Source organism: Lactuca sativa, chromosome 4, assembly GCF_002870075.4.
Source record: "Lactuca sativa cultivar Salinas chromosome 4, Lsat_Salinas_v11, whole genome shotgun sequence".
Taxonomy (NCBI): Eukaryota; Viridiplantae; Streptophyta; class Magnoliopsida; order Asterales; family Asteraceae; genus Lactuca; species Lactuca sativa.
Window position 1 is genome coordinate 382,738,086 of NC_056626.2, and position 19,532 is coordinate 382,757,617.

At 35.2% G+C, this 19,532-nt stretch overlaps 1 protein-coding gene across 1 annotated transcript; it reads right to left on the reverse strand.

Annotated features, from left to right (window-relative positions):
* Positions 1-2,834: 2,834 nt before the first annotated feature.
* LOC111885807 (scarecrow-like protein 3) lies at positions 2,835-4,112 on the reverse strand. Its single transcript, XM_023882047.1, has one exon. It carries the CDS (start codon positions 4,110-4,112, stop codon positions 2,835-2,837), a length of 1,278 nt encoding a protein of 425 aa, XP_023737815.1.
* Between the last annotated feature and the right edge of the window lie 15,420 nt (positions 4,113-19,532).

Below are 19,532 nucleotides of genomic sequence, written 5' to 3' on the forward strand. Positions count from 1 at the left end.
ATTTACCCTCATTGTCTTCTATTTCTAATTTGATCCTTTTTTGGTAATCCCATTTAAATTTGGGTTTCATTAGAGATGGTATTTGACCAGGGCATTTTTATGCTATTATGTAAGCTCTAAATGATATAATAATTTCAGAATCATGATTATGAATCAGACTATTTGTAGTATTTTGATAACAAAATAAGGTGAGACGCAAGCTTTGACATTGGATAGAAGACACACATTGTAACACTAATTACATGTAGATACTTCTTTGTGTTATGGAATTTAAAGACTTCAAATATGAGGTTTTAGGTGACCACTACATGGCCTCACCCATTGAGAAGAACGCATGTTTGGTACGCACACAACGTGACAGGGTATTGGCCACGACGAGGCAGTAGTTGTAATGCAAAACCCTAATTTCCAGGGTTTGTGCCCCTATTTAAGGGATGTGATGGCTAAGGTTTGCTTACCCTCAGCTTCCATCACTCTCTTTTCGACCTGAGTAAAACCATAGCTTTTTTGTGTGTGTTTTGAGTGTGTGAGCCCTTTTTGTGAAGGTGGAAGAGAAGAAGGAGTTCCCATGTGGCTTGTATGCTTGGTTCTGGCTTAGATCCATAATCTTCGTCATATTCCTGATCATTTGAAGATATAAAGTTGCTACCATGCTCATCATTTCACTAGATCTATTAATATGTCATTTTCTGATCTTTTGGTCCTTGGATGAAGTTTGAATGGTTAGTTACCTGAAAGTTTTCAACTTTATGGGTCTTGGGAGTCCCAAATACCTTGTGTGTTTCAGATATGGTCTCTTGTGAAGTTTTTGTGCCATGCATGGAGCTTGGACTCTAAATCTTACCCTTTTTGACTTAGTTTGAGTAAAGGACATGCATGGGTCACACATGTCCATAAAGTTCAGATTTTATGAACCCTTAGGATACCTAGAAGCCTTCTGGAAGGTTTGAGAAAAAGGGTCTTCTTGGACTAAGAGGTTAATCAATTAAGCTATCTTTAGATAAAAACCACGACGTGTCGAGATGCTTGACATGACGTTGTGAATAAGGGACATTGCAATTGTTTTGATTGGATTGTTGCCACAACATGATGACATGATTGCCACTATGGGGTGGCTGGTCTGGTCACAACTATTTTATCGTGAAGCTACCATAATGTGGCCAATGGGTGGCCATGACGTGGTAGCCAGTTGGGTTAACTTTAACCGTTCACTTTTTGACCTAGTTGACTTGAGGGTTCTAGGCTATAGATTAAGGATTTACCTATGATTGTTGTATATATGACTTGTAGCACCAATCTTTTTTTTTAGTACAAGTTGTGTTGACTAGCTTCTAGCTTGCGAGGTGAGTTTTCTCATAATGACTGCAGGTTGTATCTTTATGTGTAGGATATTGTTATCATGTAGTGATCTATTAGATTGACAGATCTGCTATGATTACATGTATTTGCTTGTTATGTTTTATTTGTATATGTCGACATATTGTGGTTGGGTTGAAGTCGTCATGTTTTATGCTGTAGGCCAAGATACATGAGTGGTCCAACTGTAGTGTAGGCCTTGCGAGACGCTTTAGTCAGACTGAAGGCCCAAGGAAGGCAGTCCAAGTGTGCTTTAGGCCTTACGAGGTGGTCCAGTCAGACTGAAGTCCCAAGAAGAGCGGTCTAGGTGTACTGTAGGCCTTGCGAGACAATCCAGTCATACTGAAGGCTTACGTGTGCATGTATTGTACGTGTATTGTTGTGTGGGGGTATTTTGAGGAACTCACTAAACTTTGGCTCACAATTGTGAATTTAAATGTTTTAGGTACTTTCACGGTTTGGGGGAAGACAAATGCATGATAGTACACGCCTTCCTGAAGATTTTATGTTTTGAAAAAAGACATGTTTTGATAATTTTGATTTTTATGATGTGATGATTTTGATGATTCTCGGTTATGGAAACTACTTTATTATATTTTAAAAATAAAAACTTTTTCTATGGTTTTTGAGAGGTTACAAACATACCAATAAATAGACGTAGACCATATCTCAACATACCAACAATGAAAGAGTGTGACGTTAGAGGTGGACGTAGGCCATATCTCAACATACCATATCTAACATACCACGTAAATAATGTGATTATATGTGTATATATTTATTCTTGTGTTTTCATGACAACACTCGGTGAAAATTTTAAAAAAAATGAAAAAAACTAAATTTGTTATCTTTTTAAGCATTTTTTAGATTTATTGATAACTTGAAAAAGCTGGAATAGTTCATTTACCAAAAATAATTTATAACCTTTTTTTTTTTTTAATTTATGATAACGTGCTCATTTTCTAACTATCACTTTCAACTAGATTCACCAAATTACGTGCTAAATCTCTCATCGGGTTGATATTATATCAGCTTTTTATAACTACAGCTAGAAACATATAAGATTTGAAGCACCTCTGAATTACCAACCTTACCAAACCTAAAGAGATCAACTTTTTATTTAATCAGCCTTAAGGATGGGACCCAAGATCAATCATGCATCTTTACTCATATCATATACCCATAAACTTTAACCCAAAAAATGCTTTACTATTATTTTGTCAATTCATTTTGAAACGTTACCAGCCAAACGTCACCTAATTACTAATCTCATTAATAAAGTAAACACAATACAATATATTTTTTTAAATACGTTTTTTTTTTTTTTTTTCTTGGGGGGGGGGGGGGGGGGGGGGGGGGGGGTTATCTATGGACAATAGTTGAGTCGAAATACGGAAACATATAAAATTGGATTTGCGACAAATCGACAATGTAAAAAAAAATTAATAAATAACAAATCTGAAGATTGAATAGAAATTTTAAATAACCCATGCCGAAATTGAATAGATGGGCCGGTCATGCCAACAAATCATCCAACCAGGTCTATTAGTAACTAATTTGTAACCATATGGCCTACAACTATCGATTACTTGTCGGGCTTCCTCCATGGCCTCGACCCATAAGTTCACGGGTTTGAACCCGGCCCATGAAAACCGAATAGCCCAATGTGCAATCCTCTCATGCCTCTCGACCCTCTCAAAGCCTTCACATGCTACAATGTTCAAGATTTCTTGCCCGACCATGTCCTCTAGTCTAATCCGCTCTTCATCCGAAAGCTCCCCCCTAGTAAAGGTTGTGTCAATAGAATCAAAAATTGCACTATAGTAATGCAACCCCTCAACAAAACGGTCCACTAAACGGGTTAAGTTGTGATTTGATTCTTGTTCAACAACTAGTACCAACTTTGGTGACATTGAATGAACCATCTTCAAAAATTCACCCATTTTCTTGTTTTCCTTTATTATATCGTTTTTCTCGTTAACCTTGAAATGTGTGTCAACATGATCATCCTGAGCCAATAATACATGAAGATTTAAGATTGATACAAAAGCTAACGCTTCACCGGGCTTTACCTCAAGCATGTCTTGTGTAAGGTCCATTAGGGTGACATTTAAAGGGTTATATTGAAATGACATATCTAAGCTTTTAGCCTCTTTGACAAGGGTAATGCCCAAGTCCTCTAGCATTACCTTGTTAGAACTAACACAAGTGATCTTTACTCGAGGTGGGCCCATAGGGCCTTGAGCAAACTTTGTCAGAAGCCGAACCCATAATTGTGTGTCACATGAGCCCAAATCGATGACGTGTATGACACGATCCCAAGACATAGCTTGGGCTAGCGTCTGAGTTATGATAAGGTATGCAAGAGACATATAAGGAAATGATTGAGAGAACATAGAATTAGCATGACGGGCCCACCCTATGTTCATGCTCTTGCGTTCAGAGTTACTCAGGGCCTTGTAAAGACCAGGCCAACGCCTAATTATACGGTATGCTAGTGCGGTTACAAACCTAGCAGCCAGTCGTTGGATTGAGTCACCGGTGACAGAAGCTAGTTGTGATATGCGATTCAAACATAAGTCGGCGCGGTGGAGATCACCAGAGGATGCATGGTTGGCACAAGTTAACAATAATTGGATGAGTTTAACCCCTCTTTCTTCGGGTTTAAATGAGTGGGAATGATTTGATGATGGTATTGTTAAGGAAAGGGTCACATCTGGTTTCATTGATGGAGGTGAAGAACTTGTAGGATTCATGGTTAGACTTTAATGAACTTAAAAGCTAATTGCATGGCTAATTTAAGTATGTATATACAATAAACCAAACAAAAAGAGTCAAATTTAAGGTTTAAAGGTAGGCGTCTAGCTTTTGGAAGCAACTTACATGTTTCAATCTTGCTATGGCCTAAAATAAGGCAAACCAATTTCCCATAAGCTTTAATGACTTGTAAACGATGAATTGAAGGTTGTACCATGTCATGGGGGATGCTAAACAAAGTCCTGGTGGGGAAATATGTTTAACCGAAAAGAGAGACCAAGCGTTTGTCCCTTACATAGAAGTGGGCAAACGGGCCAAATTTGCTACAAATGCTTGTCCAAACGTGGGATTCGAACAATGAAAATTTGAGTTGAACATGGACGTTTTCGTCCGGATGGCATTAAGTTAATGTTAGTCTAATAAATTTAGATAAGGATGATAGCATAATGCCATTTAGTAACCTTGTTTTCTACCCAAAATGTGAAAAGATTAATGCCGAAGTGAAGAGTATAACAATTATTGTTTAAAGGATACAACAATGGAATATAATATAATTAAGGTTAGCACAAAAATAATAAATATGTCAAGACGGCCGATATATATATATATATATATATATATATATATATATATATATATATATATATATATATATATATATATATATATATATATATATATATATATATATATATGTATATATATATATATATATATATATATATATATATATATATATATATATATATATATATATATATATATATATATATAGGGCTAGGTTATTTTGTTTTTACTAAGTATTGTGTGCCAGAATGCACAGATCTGGACCAATGGATGAAATTAATCAATTAATATGATTTGAGAGTGTATGATATTACAATGGGTAACATGTACCATATAATCACACAATTTTTAACAAAAGGGTATTTTGGACAATTAACTACATTTATAAAAGGAAATTTTCGGATTTTTAGGGATGACTAATTCTCCTAATTTAAAAAAATCTGAATTTTTTAATTAATTCAATTTTATTTTTTACCGATTATATTCTGTCATAATATTTTTTGTTAGAATGATGTTATTTCAGAATTTTATTCTAATAGAATATCATTGAAGAAAAACGAAATTGTTGAATCAGATGTTGAAAAATAACAAACATTCTAATATATTCTTATACATCCAAACTTAAATACAAATTCATATATATTCTTACAGACTAAAATCCTTATACATTTTAATATAATTATACATATTCTAAAAGAATATCAAAGTCTTCAACGCTTTCTTCCAGCCATTCCTATCACAAATACAACAAAAACTAATAATTGTTAAAAACATGTTACTTGCAATTAACTATCACTTAATATATTTTGGTAGAATAAATAGAATATGACAGAATACATATAATACATTCTGGCAGAATACATCGATTTTATTCTGATAGAATACATAAATTCCAGCAACATATTTGATTTAGAATGCATACCATAAAGTTCAAAGAGTAAATTAATTTGTGTTGATGAAAAATAAAAAGGCACAAACAACTTAGAATTGTATTCCATAATCGAAAGAAAAAAAATATATGTCAGACCCAATAAAGCATAGAAACTTGGTTTTCATATAAGATTTGAAAACATTATTTTGTAAGAAAGAAGATCATCCACATAAGAGAAACTGAAACTCATCAACTTGAGCACATGAATAAAGAATGTTACTTACATTATAAGGCCCTGATACAAGAGCTGGAACCATACAAACTTACATTTTTTTCTATGCTTCCTTCTAACTGAAAGTGACCCATTAAGCAAGAAATAACCAATTTTGGAATAAGTAATTGAAGTTCACTGAGACAAATTAACAAACAGTTGGTGTGCAAATCAGAATATTTTAGATTCCACCAACAGGGATGCCATTTTTTATGATATTCTTCTATATCTTCGAACCTAAAATCAAGAACTGGGAATTTAGAGAAAAATCGAACCATATAAAAATCTCAGCTGATTGGAATCGAGAATTGACAATTTATGGGGCTATCCTTGTCACTCTACTTTCTTCCAAATACCCACAATAAAGATGATACATGAATAAAGAAGATAACATGATACCTAAGATGCCATTTACGATCCGTGGAGGGAAAACGAAGCAGAAGAGCTGTTGCAAAAAAGGAGCGGACATCTCTTCTTGCTGGTTGTCTTCTAGAACTCCGACAGGTAGAAGATAGAATAAGAAACAGGGACATAATAGACTTACCAAACGAGTAATATGCCTTAGACCTTCCAGCCTTTCTTCTCTCCGGTTGTCTTCTACAACTCCGACAGGTTGCTAAAGAAGGCCGCAAAAAAGAAATAGATGTGCTAGGGTTGGAACGGAACAATATGCGCGCCTATAAATGAGAACACAAATGACTAGGTCAAATATATTACTTTATTTCCTTAATTACAAGATTTAAATTAAATGATTTCCTTAATTAAAAGTATAAAATGTCCACAATACCCTTTAATAATTTATTTAATGATTTATTATTTCTTGAATTCTCATTGGTGCATTTAGGCACACAATACTTATTAAAAACATTTGAACCTAACTATATATATATATATATATATATATATATATATATATATATATATATATATATATATATATAGAAAAATTCAATAGATGTTGAGTATAGTGGATTGCGTCATGGGCTCGGTCCATAGCCTAAATTAAACGCCGGTATTGGGCTTGTCCAGTCGTGCATTGTTTTATATTAGGGTTTAGTATATAAGCTGCATGCATGCAGACTTAGAAGACAACACTTTTATTGTTTTCGTTTTCATAGCTTGTAAACCCTAGCTCGCCTCTAAAGCGGAAATTCTTCATCGAGCTCTGTTGAGGCGTGACTCAGTTTTGAATCATAAGCTAATATTTGATTATGGTCTGTGTTCGTTCTTAATTTGTTCTTAAACTGTTTGAATTCTTTTATCGTTCTTGTGAAAGATCTAAACGATCTAAGAGTTTTGAACTCATCAATTGGTATCAGAGCAGGAGACTGTATAATCTATACACACCTCTTCTGTCAAAGAAGTTCATAGGGTTTTTATTCCGCATTAATTGATATTTATTAAGCCGTCATTCCTTATTGGCGTATCTCATTAATTGTTAATCTAACCCTAATCGAAAAATTACAAGTCTGATCTTTTACATGTTTTCGATCAAAAGTATTCACAATGTCTATGGACAATTCTCAAACCAATCCGATAAATATCTCAAACAACATAGGTTCTACAACAAGAATACCGATCTTGTATACGCAAGACTATGAAGTCTGGACGCATCACTTTGAAGATTACGTGATTGGATCGGAGGATAATGGGTATCTAATCTGGGAAGCAATCACTTCAGACCCATTCGCTCATTCTAGCACGTCAAAGATTGTTAAAACGCATAAAGAATACAATCAGCTTGTTAATGACGTCAAAGACATTCCTTGGGATGAAAAAGAGAAGTTTCAGTGCAACATCAAAGCTCTAAGGATGATAAGGTTTGCGCTGCAATCGGATACATTTCGTTTGGTAAGTTCCTGTGCTACGGCCAAGGAGATCTGGGATAAATTGAAGGAATTATATTCCACAAATGAAGATCTGGAACACTCTATTCAAACTCTCTTGTTATTAGAGTTTGGTGATTTTAAGCAAAAGCCTGAAGAAAAGCTTATCTAAACTTTCGATCGTTTCAATCATCTTTTGAGCAAGATGATAAAACATGGGATTGAAAGAAAGGTGATTGAACAAAAGGTCACTTTCATGAATGGTCTCAGACCTGAATGAATGGCCGTTGTGTCAACTGTCAAAGCTCATGAACAGTTCAAGTCATACTCTTTGGCAAAACTTGTGGGTATTTTAAAATCCCATGAGAATGCCTTATCGAAGGAAACAAATGTAGTTTCGGGTCTTGGTTCTCTAGCTCTTATCTCCAAAGGAAAAAGTTCGATTGAAGAAGAAGAGGAATTAGATCTTGCTGATTTTGATCTAACTGGCGAAGAATATGCAATGATGGTGTCAAACCCCAGAAAATTCATCAAGAAGAAATTCCCAGCCAACAAAAACCGAAATTGGCAGGGAAGTTATAGCGCCGAACGGATCAAGGAGGAACCGAAGGTGGGATCAAAATCCGAAGAGTCAAAGAAGGAAGCTAAAATTGGAGGCGACTCAGGATTTGACTGTCATTACTGTGGAGGCAAAAATCATTTTGCCAAAGACTGCATGCTGAGAAAGAAAGAAGAGAAGACAAGCGAAGATGATGAGGAAGCGAGCCTCCTGAGAAGATTGGAGGAGATAAAGAAAAGAAAGTCTGTTGTTAATAACTCTACTATGAATGCTTTAATTGTGTAGGGTTCAACCAACAGTGACGAGTTTGGAGGTGTGGAAGTCTGGTCTATAGATTCGGAGGATGATGAAGTTAGGAAGCCAACTCATGGAAAAGCAATGATGGCAAAAGCAGAACAGTCAATGGGAAGATGCTTTGCAGTGACCGAGGGTGTGTCCCAAATGAGAGGATACACAACTGATAGGGGAGTTGAAGAATAAAGAGAGCGAGAGGACAGATGTTTCGCTGCCAAGCCTATCAGTGCTCAGATCAATGAATGCGATGAATTGATAAAAAATGTACAAGATATTCTTGCTTCTCTAAAAATACCTGCTAATAATTATGAAAAGGAATTAAATAATTTGAAGTCAAAATTCGCTAGCATAAGTAGCAGTCTCACCCAAACCCGTGTCACGAATTCTAACCTAACTGATCAAATCAACATGATTTCATCAAAGAGTGAGGAACGAAGAATGTGGATCGAGCAAAAGGAAAAGGAATTAATTAGATCTAAAGATGATTCTATTTATTTGCAAAGAGACAATCTTAAACTTCTCAAACAGAAAAATGTTTTTTGTTTAATTGCTAAGAGGCTTTATTTTAACATTACTCAGTTGCATCTTAATTGTGAAATAAGGAAGAAAATTCATCGTATGATTTTACCTTTCCTTGAATTAAAGGAGGATGAAATCGATGCAGAAGCATACAATTGTGAAAGTGTTGTGTCCTCTAACGAAGTATCTCCAGCGTATAAGATAGGTCTGGATAAAACTGAATCTTTCATAAAGTCCAAGGACCACAAGGACATGCTCAAAAATTTACTAGATGAAAATGATAGATTGAAACTGAGAGCCGAAACCATACAAAAATTTGACTCATTGAATGCCAACTTAAGTTCAAAAAACAAAATTGATGTTGAAAATACATCTAAACTTAATGAAGATGATGATATGAGTGAAATTTTCGTATAGACTATTCTGAATTAGCCAATAATGAACCAAAAACCGATAAGAATCTTATTTCTGAAAATTCTGTTGAGTTCGCTCGTTCCTCTACCGACAAGTCCAAAGTTCTCAAAGCTAAAGTTGTTGTGTACCAAAAGGTTCAGACTACCCCAAATCAAGTCTACACTGTGCTAGGAGTCACTCCACAACAAACTGCAGAATTAACAGCGATGGTAGAAGAAGACAATGCTGGTGGATGTGATGAGTTCTTTTGGTCAACTCCTATCGACAATGCAGATGAGACGAAGGGTCTTTCCCAGAAAACCTCATGGAGAGTGAAAGGTAGATATATACCTGAACCACTAAATGAGCCTACAAACGATGTTCCGAGCACAAGTGGAACTAAACCATAAGTGGATGAACCGATGCAAACCACGAGTGATAACTCTTCAACAAAGAGTGAATGCTGTGCTCATTCCTCTAAAAGAAAGGCCAACATTCATAGAAATCCAAAATAGGTCGCTGATCGAAAGCATCAACGAAACGTAAGATACAAGAAGAATCTCTCCGAAAGAAAGCGATTTTGGAACTCTCAGAATCCTGATTTTGTAAGGATTGAAAGGAAGTCTGAATTGGAAGAAAACTCAAGGAACTAGAAGCACAGTTACGATAGGAACCGAAAGGATAGTTTTGGTTCATCTTCCAACTACAACCGAAAGGAGAGTTTCGGTCCCACATCCTTGAACAATCAAAAGGGTAGTTTCGGTTCATCTTGCAAGTATAACCGAAAGGAGAGTTTCGGTCCCACATCCTTGAACAACCGAAAGGGTAGTTTCGGTTCATCTTCCAATTACAACCGAAAGGAGAGTTTCGGTCTCACATCCTTGAACAACCGAAAGGGTAGTTTCGGTTCATCTTCCAACTACAACCGAAAGAGAAGTTTCAGTCCCTCATCCAACTCCAACCGAAAGGAGAGTTTCGGTCCCTCATCCAACTCCAATCGAAAGAGAAGTTTCGGTCCCTCGTCCAACTCTAACCGAAAGAAAATTTTCGGTCCTCTAACCTTCAAGACCAATCACAAAAACCAAGAACCTAACGTCTCTCCTAATTCCAAATCCCTAAATCCCAGTCTTTCTGTCAAAAGCCCTAGTACTCCTAAGTTAACAAAAAATAAATTTTTCACCATCAAAAGAAAAGATGAAACCACTTTAATTAAACGCACATATATGGTTGATATTTCTCTTACTATACCATGTCCTATAAAAGGCTCACAAGGACCCAAGAAACTTTGGGCTCCTAAATTTGCTTAACTTTTTGCAGGTTATACGTGACGAGCAGTTTGACGAAGAATGGTACATTGACAGTGGCTGCTCGCATCACATGACATGCAGGAAGGAGGAACTAAGGGAGTTTCGCTCTCTCAAAGATGGCAAAATTGTAAAGTATGGCAACAACTCGTTTGGAACTATTAAAGGCTACGGAATGATCACTAATGGCGAATTCTCCATAAGGAAGGTAGCATACGTTGAAGGGCTCCAACACAATCTCATCAGTGTATCACAGCTAGTGGTTGGTACAGGGTTAAAAGTTTCTTTCGACGATGAAGGCTCAGAAATTGTCGAGAAGAAGTCAAGCAACGTTCTATTAAGATCCAAGCGAAAAGGAGAAATGTATCCACTGAACCTCAATCCGATAAGAGGTAAACCAACAATCTGCTTAATCTCAAAGGCGTATGCCGACGAAAGTTGGTTATGGGACAAAAGACTCTCACACCTGAACTTCAAGGACATCAACAAATTAGTTTTAGGTGATCATGTTCGAGGACTGCCAGTTCTGAAATTCGATAAAGAACATCTCTGTGCAGCGTGTGAAATGGGAAAGCAGAGTCGGCAGAGCCATCCTTCAATAATCAACACTAAGTTAATAGAACCATTGAAGTTACTGCATATTGATCTATGTGGTCCATCGTCCATCGAAAGTATTGGAGGAAACAAATATATTCTGGTTATAGTAGACGATTTCTCAAGGTTCACATGGATCTTCTTTCTCAAGCCAAAGTCTGAAGTTGTAACAAAGATCAAGCTCTTCATTAAACAGATAGAAACGCAACTCAGAAAGATTGTTCGTAATATAAGGAGTGATAATGGCCTTGAATTCAAAAACAAAGATTTTGAAAGTTTTCTTGCTTAAAAGGGGACAACTCACAATTTCTCAGCCCCCTATACTCCACAACAAAACGACATTGTTGAAAGGAGAAATCGGTCCTTGTGTGAAGCTGCTCGCACCATGTTATGCTTCGCATCCCTGCCGTTATACTTCTGGGCTGATGCAATTGCGGCTGCATGCTATACTCAGAATCGATCTTACTTGAATAAACGGTTCTCCATTACTCCTTACGATATTCTGAACAATCAAAAACCAAACGTGAAATTCTTTCATGTGTTCGGTTCTAGATGCTTCATTTTCATCTCCAAGGAGAATCGAAACAAGTTTGATGCCAAGGCAGATGAAGGAATTTTCTCAGGCTACTCCTTGAACTCCAAGGCATATAGAGTTCTCAATAAACGCTCGAAGAAAATTGAAGAAACATACTATGTCACTTTTGACGATAGTTATGTTAAGAAGTTAAAAGCAACCAAAGATGCATCGCAAGACATATTTCCAACGAATGGTCAGGTTACCATCTCTATCTCGAATCTCTTTGACCAATTCATGCTCTTGTTTGATGAGCCTCAGAAAGCAATTGACTCAGAATCAACTACAAAAGACAACAAAGTTGACAATATGAATCGAGTTGTAGATGATGCTGCGAGAAAAATGGCCGATGATCAACCCAACGGAACTGAGAGTGCAGACGGAAGTGAACCTTCTAATGACCATCCTACTGTCGATGGGGAGAGTTCTTCTCCTCATCATGATCAAGGTTCTTCTTTCCAGGGGGAGAACTCATCAACAAGTACATCCACCTCCACTGAAACTCCAACCAATGAAAGAGGTACAAATGCTGGTCCTGAACAGGAATCATTCTTCGAGGGGGAGAAAACAGTTAGTGAAAATGACAATTTGTCTGAACTCAAAGAAGAAATCAATGCTGAATTGGATCCCATCTATGATCCAAAGTTTCCTCCACTAGTGAAACAGACCAAAGATCATCCCCATACTCAAATTATTGGGGAATCCTCTAAAAAGGTGTTGACATGCTCTCAAATCAAAGCGAAACAACTGCTCTATTTTCAAAAGTTTGAGTTTTGTATGTTCAATTCATTCGTGTCTAAAATCGACCCAAAGACTGTTAATTCGGCTCTTGATCATTCAGATTGGGTTCAATCCATGCAGGATGAGCTAAATGAGTTTGAACGAAACAAGGTATGGCGTCTTATTCCAACACCAAAGGATGCTTCGGTTGTCGGTCTCAAATGGGTGTTCAGAAACAAGATGGGCAAAGAAGGAAATGATATTTGTAATAAAGCTAGGCTGGTGGTCAAAGGATATTGTCAAGAAGAGGGAATTGATTATGAAGAAACCTTCGCTCCAGTGGCTAGATTGGAATCTGTTCGTATCTTTCTGGCGTACGCTGCTCACAAGAACTTTGAAGTCTATCAGATGGACGTCAAATGTGCCTTCCTCAACGGTGAACTTGAAGAGACCGTATATGTTGAGCAACCGCCGGGATTTGTGAACGAAAAGTATCGTGATCATTGCTATATCCTTGACAAAGTTGTCTATGGCCTGAAACAAGCTCCTAGAGCATGGTATGAAACTCTTACTCGTTTCTTAAAAATGTCTAAATTTAAACAAGGTTCGGTTGACCCAACCTTCTTCCGTAAGCGAGAAGGTAACCACCTTATGATAGTCCAAATTTACGTTGATGACATTATCTTTGGCTCCACGAATCCTAGCTTAACAGTTGAATTCCGAAAGTTGATGGAAACTAAATTTGAGATGAGCTCAATGGGTCCAATTAATTTCTTTCTTGGATTGAACATTAAACAGGGACCCGAAGGCATTTTTATTAATCAAGAAGCATATACCAAGACTTTGCTCACCAAGTTTGGAATGACGGGAGACTCCAAGGTAAAAGTGTCGATGGCTTTTGTAACGAAACTCACACCATCATTGGAGAAACCAACAGCTGATACAATGCTTTATCGATAGAGGATCGGGTCTTTGATGTATCTTGAGATTGTGAGTATTTGGAATATGGGGGGTTCTTTAGGAAATTTTAGACACAAATGCATGCGTTACGGTCTTGGCATAATGGCTGGGTTGGATTGGAGTTATTAATGTGATTTTAATATATTTAAATTTAGTTTTGCTTGGGGGCAAGCAAAAGTCAAGTGTGGGGTATTTTGATATGTGAATAATTAGTTAATTATTTAATATATATTCTTAGTTATTTTTGATTAATTATGAGAATAATGTGGACAAAAGGTACTTAAAATGTTGAGAATTGTGTTTTCAGTCCAAAAGATATGCTTGGATGCAAAAAGGAGAAAAGGAGAGCGAGTGAAGATTAAAGAGTGAAAGAAGGAGATCTACTCGACGAGTAGATCGACCCTACTCGGCGAGTGCACGACGATATGCCAGAAGATAACTACAACTGCTAATTCAAGACGGACAAGTATGGACCTACTCGGCGAGTTAATTCTGCTACTCGCCGAGTACCCCCTGTTTTGGGATATCTATAAAAGACGAATCCTTATTCCAGGAGGAGGCAACCCTGGCGATTTTTGAAGGATTAGCTGCGACTAAAAGGTTCAGAAGGCGCTAAGGAACCCTAAGCTTCAAGAGTTGGAAGAATTCAAGCAATTAGGTTAATTCTACCACTTAGACATAGGAATTAAACATGTTTGCTTTCATAAACTTTGTTTTTATGCTTGTTTCTACTGCAACTATGAGCTAAACTCGTTTTTGTTTCTATTTGGGGAATACCAAAGAACTCCTATGGTTTAATTATTGATTCTTGTTTAATTGTCTATTGGTGATTTATTAAATTAAGTTTGTTAAAGAACCTTATGTACTAATCACTACTATTTTCTGTTAATTGGAAGGCAATTAGGTTGCATGAACATCACTTAATTGTTAACCTCATATGTCTATGTGAATGCTAAAACGTATGCTTAGAAGTAATGATTATGAAACTGAGATTAATAAGAAAATAGGAAGATTAATGTGTGAGCTTGTTTGAGAAACCATCAACAAGAGGTTAATTGAATTAATAACTTAATTAACCATTACAAATCTTATTTAATCCAAATAATTAATCTAGGGAATTAATTAGTTTAAACACTTGATCAACGCTTAAATTAGTTAATTGTATAAGGGTTAGGAGTAATGAATATGAACCTAACTATTATAATTGGTAACCAATAGCAATTAATCCACCTTAACTTAAATAACCATAGGAGTGAATTGGTTGAACCTAAATAGAAACATCTTTATCAAATTTGGTGAATAGTTGTTGCTTTAGTTAATTAGTTAATTTAGTTTGTTTAAGTTTCTAGTCTTGCAAACTTAGAGAAAACCCCCTTTCTATTACTTGTTTTATTTAGATAATATTAGCATCTATTTTAATTGTTTACCGTTCCCTGTGTTCGATACCCTACTTACCTGAACTAAACTGCTAATCGATAGGTACACTGCCTTTCGTGTGTTTTTCTTTGTGTTTAAGTTAGTAGGATTAAAACTAGTTGGTTTTACACACATCAATAAAATAAAATTAAACTATAAAAAAAATCAATAAAATAAAAACGATAACAATTAGCAAATAAAATTAACTATTTGAACCGTTCCCCGGCAACGGCGCCAAAAACTTGATGTGTGTAAAACCAACTAGTTTTAATCCTACTAACTTAAACACAAAGAAAAACACACGAAAGGCAGTGTACCTATCGATTAGCAGTTTAGTTCAGGTAAGTAAGGTATCGAACACAGGGAACGGTAAACAATTAAAATAGATGCTAATATTATCTAAATAAAACAAGTAATAGAAAGGGGGTTTTCTCTAGTTTTGCAAGACTAGAAACTTAAACAAACTAAATTAACTAATTAACTAAAGCAACAACTATTCACCAAATTTGATAAAGATGTTTCTATTTAGGTTCAACCAATTCACTCCTATGGTTATTTAAGTTAAGGTGGATTAATTGCTATTGGTTACCAATGATAATAGTTAGGTTCATATTCATTACTCCTAACCCTTAGACAATTAACTAATTTAAGCGTTGATCAAGTGTTTAAACTAATTAATTCCCTAGATTAATTATTTGGATTAAATAAGATTTGTAATGGTTAATTAAGTTATTAATTCAATTAACCTCTTGTTGATGGTTTCTCAAACAAGCTCACACATTAATCTTCCTATTTTCTTATTAATCTCAGTTTCATAATCATTACTTCTAAGCATACGTTTTAGCATTCACATAGACATATGAGGTTAACAATTAAGTGATGTTCATGCAACCTAATTGCCTTCCAATTAATAGAAAATAGTAGTGATTAATACATAAGGTTCTTTAACAAACTTAATTTAATAAATCACCAATAGACAATTAAACAAAAATTAATAATTAAACCATAGGAGTTCTTTGGTATTCCCCAAATAGAAACAAAAACGAGTTTAGCTCATAGTTGCAGTAGAAACAAGCATAAAAACAAAGTTTATGAAAGCAAACATGTTTAATTCCTAAGTCTAAGTGGTAGAATTAACCTAATTGCTTGAATTCTTCCAACTCTTGAAGCTTAGGGTTCCTTAGCGCCTTCTGAACCTTTTAGTCGCAGCTAATCCTTCAAAAATCGCCAGGGTTGCCTCCTCCTGGAATAAGGATTCGTCTTTTATAGATATCCCAAAACAGGGGGTACTCGGCGAGTAGCAGAATTAACTCGCCGAGTAGGTCCATACTTATCCGTCTTGAATTAGCAGTTGTAGTTATCTTCTGGCATATCGTCGTGCACTCGCCAAGTAGGGTCGATCTACTCGCCGAGTAGATCTCCTTCTTTCACTCTTTAATCTTCACTCGCTCTCCTTTTCTCCTTTTTGCATCCAAGCATATCTTTTGGACTGAAAACATAATTCTCAACATTTTAAGTACCTTTTGTCCACATTATTCTCATAATTAATCAAAAATAACTAAGAATATATATTAAATAATTAACTAATTATGCACATATCAAAATACAAAAACTTGATGTGTGTAAAACCAACTAGTTTTAATCCTACTAACTTAAACACAAAGAAAAACACACAAAAGGCAGTGTACCTATCGATTAGCAGTTTAGTTCAGGTAAGTAGGGTATCGAACACAGGGAACGGTAAACAATTAAAATAGATGCTAATATTATCTAAATAAAACAAGTAATAGAAATGGGGTTTTCTCTAGTTTTGCAAGACTAGAAACTTAAACAAACTAAATTAACTAATTAACTAAAGCAACAACTATTCAACAAATTTGATAAAGATGTTTCTATTTAGGTTCAACCAATTCACTCCTATGGTTATTTAAGTTAAGGTGGATTAATTGCTATTGGTTACCAATGATAATAGTTAGGTTCATATTCATTACTCCTAACCCTTAGACAATTAACTAATTTAAGCGTTGATCAAGTGTTTAAACTAATTAATTCCCTAGATTAATTATTTGGATTAAATAAGATTTGTAATGGTTAATTAAGTTATTAATTCAATTAACCTCTTGTTGATGGTTTCTCAAACAAGCTCACACATTAATCTTCCTATTTTCTTATTAATCTCAGTTTCATAATCATTACTTCTAAGCATACGTTTTAGCATTCACATAGACATATGAGGTTAACAATTAAGTGATGTTCATGCAACCTAATTGCCTTCCAATTAACAGAAAATAGTAGTGATTAATACATAAGGTTCTTTAACAAACTTAATTTAATAAATCACCAATAGACAATTAAACAAAAATTAATAATTAAACCATAGGAGTTCTTTGGTATTCCCCAAATAGAAACAAAAACGAGTTTAGCTCATAGTTGCAGTAGAAACAAGCATAAAAACAAAGTTTATGAAAGCAAACATGTTTAATTCCTAAGTCTAAGTGGTAGAATTAACCTAATTGCTTGAATTCTTCCAACTCTTGAAGCTTAGGGTTCCTTAGCGCCTTCTGAACCTTTTAGTCGCAGCTAATCCTTCAAAAATCGCCAGGGTTGCCTCCTCCTGGAATAAGGATTCGTCTTTTATAGATATCCCAAAACAGGGGGTACTCGGCGAGTAGCAGAATTAACTCGCCGAGTAGGTCCATACTTATCCGTCTTGAATTAGCAGTTGTAGTTATCTTCTGGCATATCGTCGTGCACTCGCCGAGTAGGGTCGATCTACTCGTCGAGTAGATCTCCTTCTTTCACTCTTTAATCTTCACTCGCTCTCCTTTTCTCCTTTTTGCATCCAAGCATATCTTTTGGACTGAAAACACAATTCTCAACATTTTAAGTACCTTTTGTCCACATTATTCTCATAATTAATCAAAAATAACTAAGAATATATATTAAATAATTAACTAATTATGCACATATCAAAATACAAAAACTTGATGTGTGTAAAACCAACTAGTTTTAATCCTACTAACTTAAACACAAAGAAAAACACACAAAAGGCAGTGTACCTATCGATTAGCAGTTTAGTTCAGGTAAGTAGGGTATCGAACACAGGGAACGGTAAACAATTAAAATAGATGCTAATATTATCTAAATAAAACAAGTAATAGAAAGGGGGTTTTCTCTAGTTTTGCAAGACTAGAAACTTAAACAAACTAAATTAACTAATTAACTAAAGCAACAACTATTCAACAAATTTGATAAAGATGTTTCTATTTAGGTTCAACCAATTCACTCCTATGGTTATTTAAGTTAAGGTGGATTAATTGCTATTGGTTACCAATGATAATAGTTAGGTTCATATTCATTACTCCTAACCCTTAGACAATTAACTAATTTAAGCGTTGATCAAGTGTTTAAACTAATTAATTCCCTAGATTAATTATTTGGATTAAATAAGATTTGTAATGGTTAATTAAGTTATTAATTCAATTAACCTCTTGTTGATGGTTTCTCAAACAAGCTCACACATTAATCTTCCTATTTTCTTATTAATCTCAGTTTCATAATCATTACTTCTAAGCATACGTTTTAGCATTCACATAGACATATGAGGTTAACAATTAAGTGATGTTCATGCAACCTAATTGCCTTCCAATTAATAGAAAATAGTAGTGATTAATACATAAGGTTCTTTAACAAACTTAATTTAATAAATCACCAATAGACAATTAAACAAAAATTAATAATTAAACCATAGGAGTTCTTTGGTATTCCCCAAATAGAAACAAAAACGAGTTTAGCTCATAGTTGCAGTAGAAACAAGCATAAAAACAAAGTTTATGAAAGCAAACATGTTTAATTCCTAAGTCTAAGTGGTAGAATTAACCTAATTGCTTGAATTCTTCCAACTCTTGAAGCTTAGGGTTCCTTAGCGCCTTCTGAACCTTTTAGTCGCAGCTAATCCTTCAAAAATCGCCAGGGTTGCCTCCTCCTGGAATAAGGATTCGTCTTTTATAGATATCCCAAAACAGGGGGTACTCGGCGAGTAGCAGAATTAACTCGCCGAGTAGGTCCATACTTATCCGTCTTGAATTAGCAGTTGTAGTTATCTTCTGGCATATCGTCGTGCACTCGCCGAGTAGGGTCGATCTACTCGCCGAGTAGATCTCCTTCTTTCACTCTTTAATCTTCACTTGCTCTCCTTTTCTCCTTTTTGCATCCAAGCATATCTTTTGGACTGAAAACATAATTCTCAACATTTTAAGTACCTTTTGTCCACATTATTCTCATAATTAATCAAAAATAACTAAGAATATATATTAAATAATTAACTAATTATGCACATATCAAAATACAAAAACTTGATGTGTGTAAAACCAACTAGTTTTAATCCTACTAACTTAAACACAAAGAAAAACACACAAAAGGCAGTGTACCTATCGATTAGCAGTTTAGTTCAGGTAAGTAGGGTATCGAACACAGGGAACGGTAAACAATTAAAATAGATGCTAATATTATCTAAATAAAACAAGTAATAGAAATGGGGTTTTCTCTAGT

Bases quoted from the DNA above. Each gene is read 5' to 3' on its own strand.
- LOC111885807 (XM_023882047.1), bottom strand. From the start codon at position 4,112: ATGAATCCTACAAGTTCTTCACCTCCATCAATGAAACCAGATGTGACC.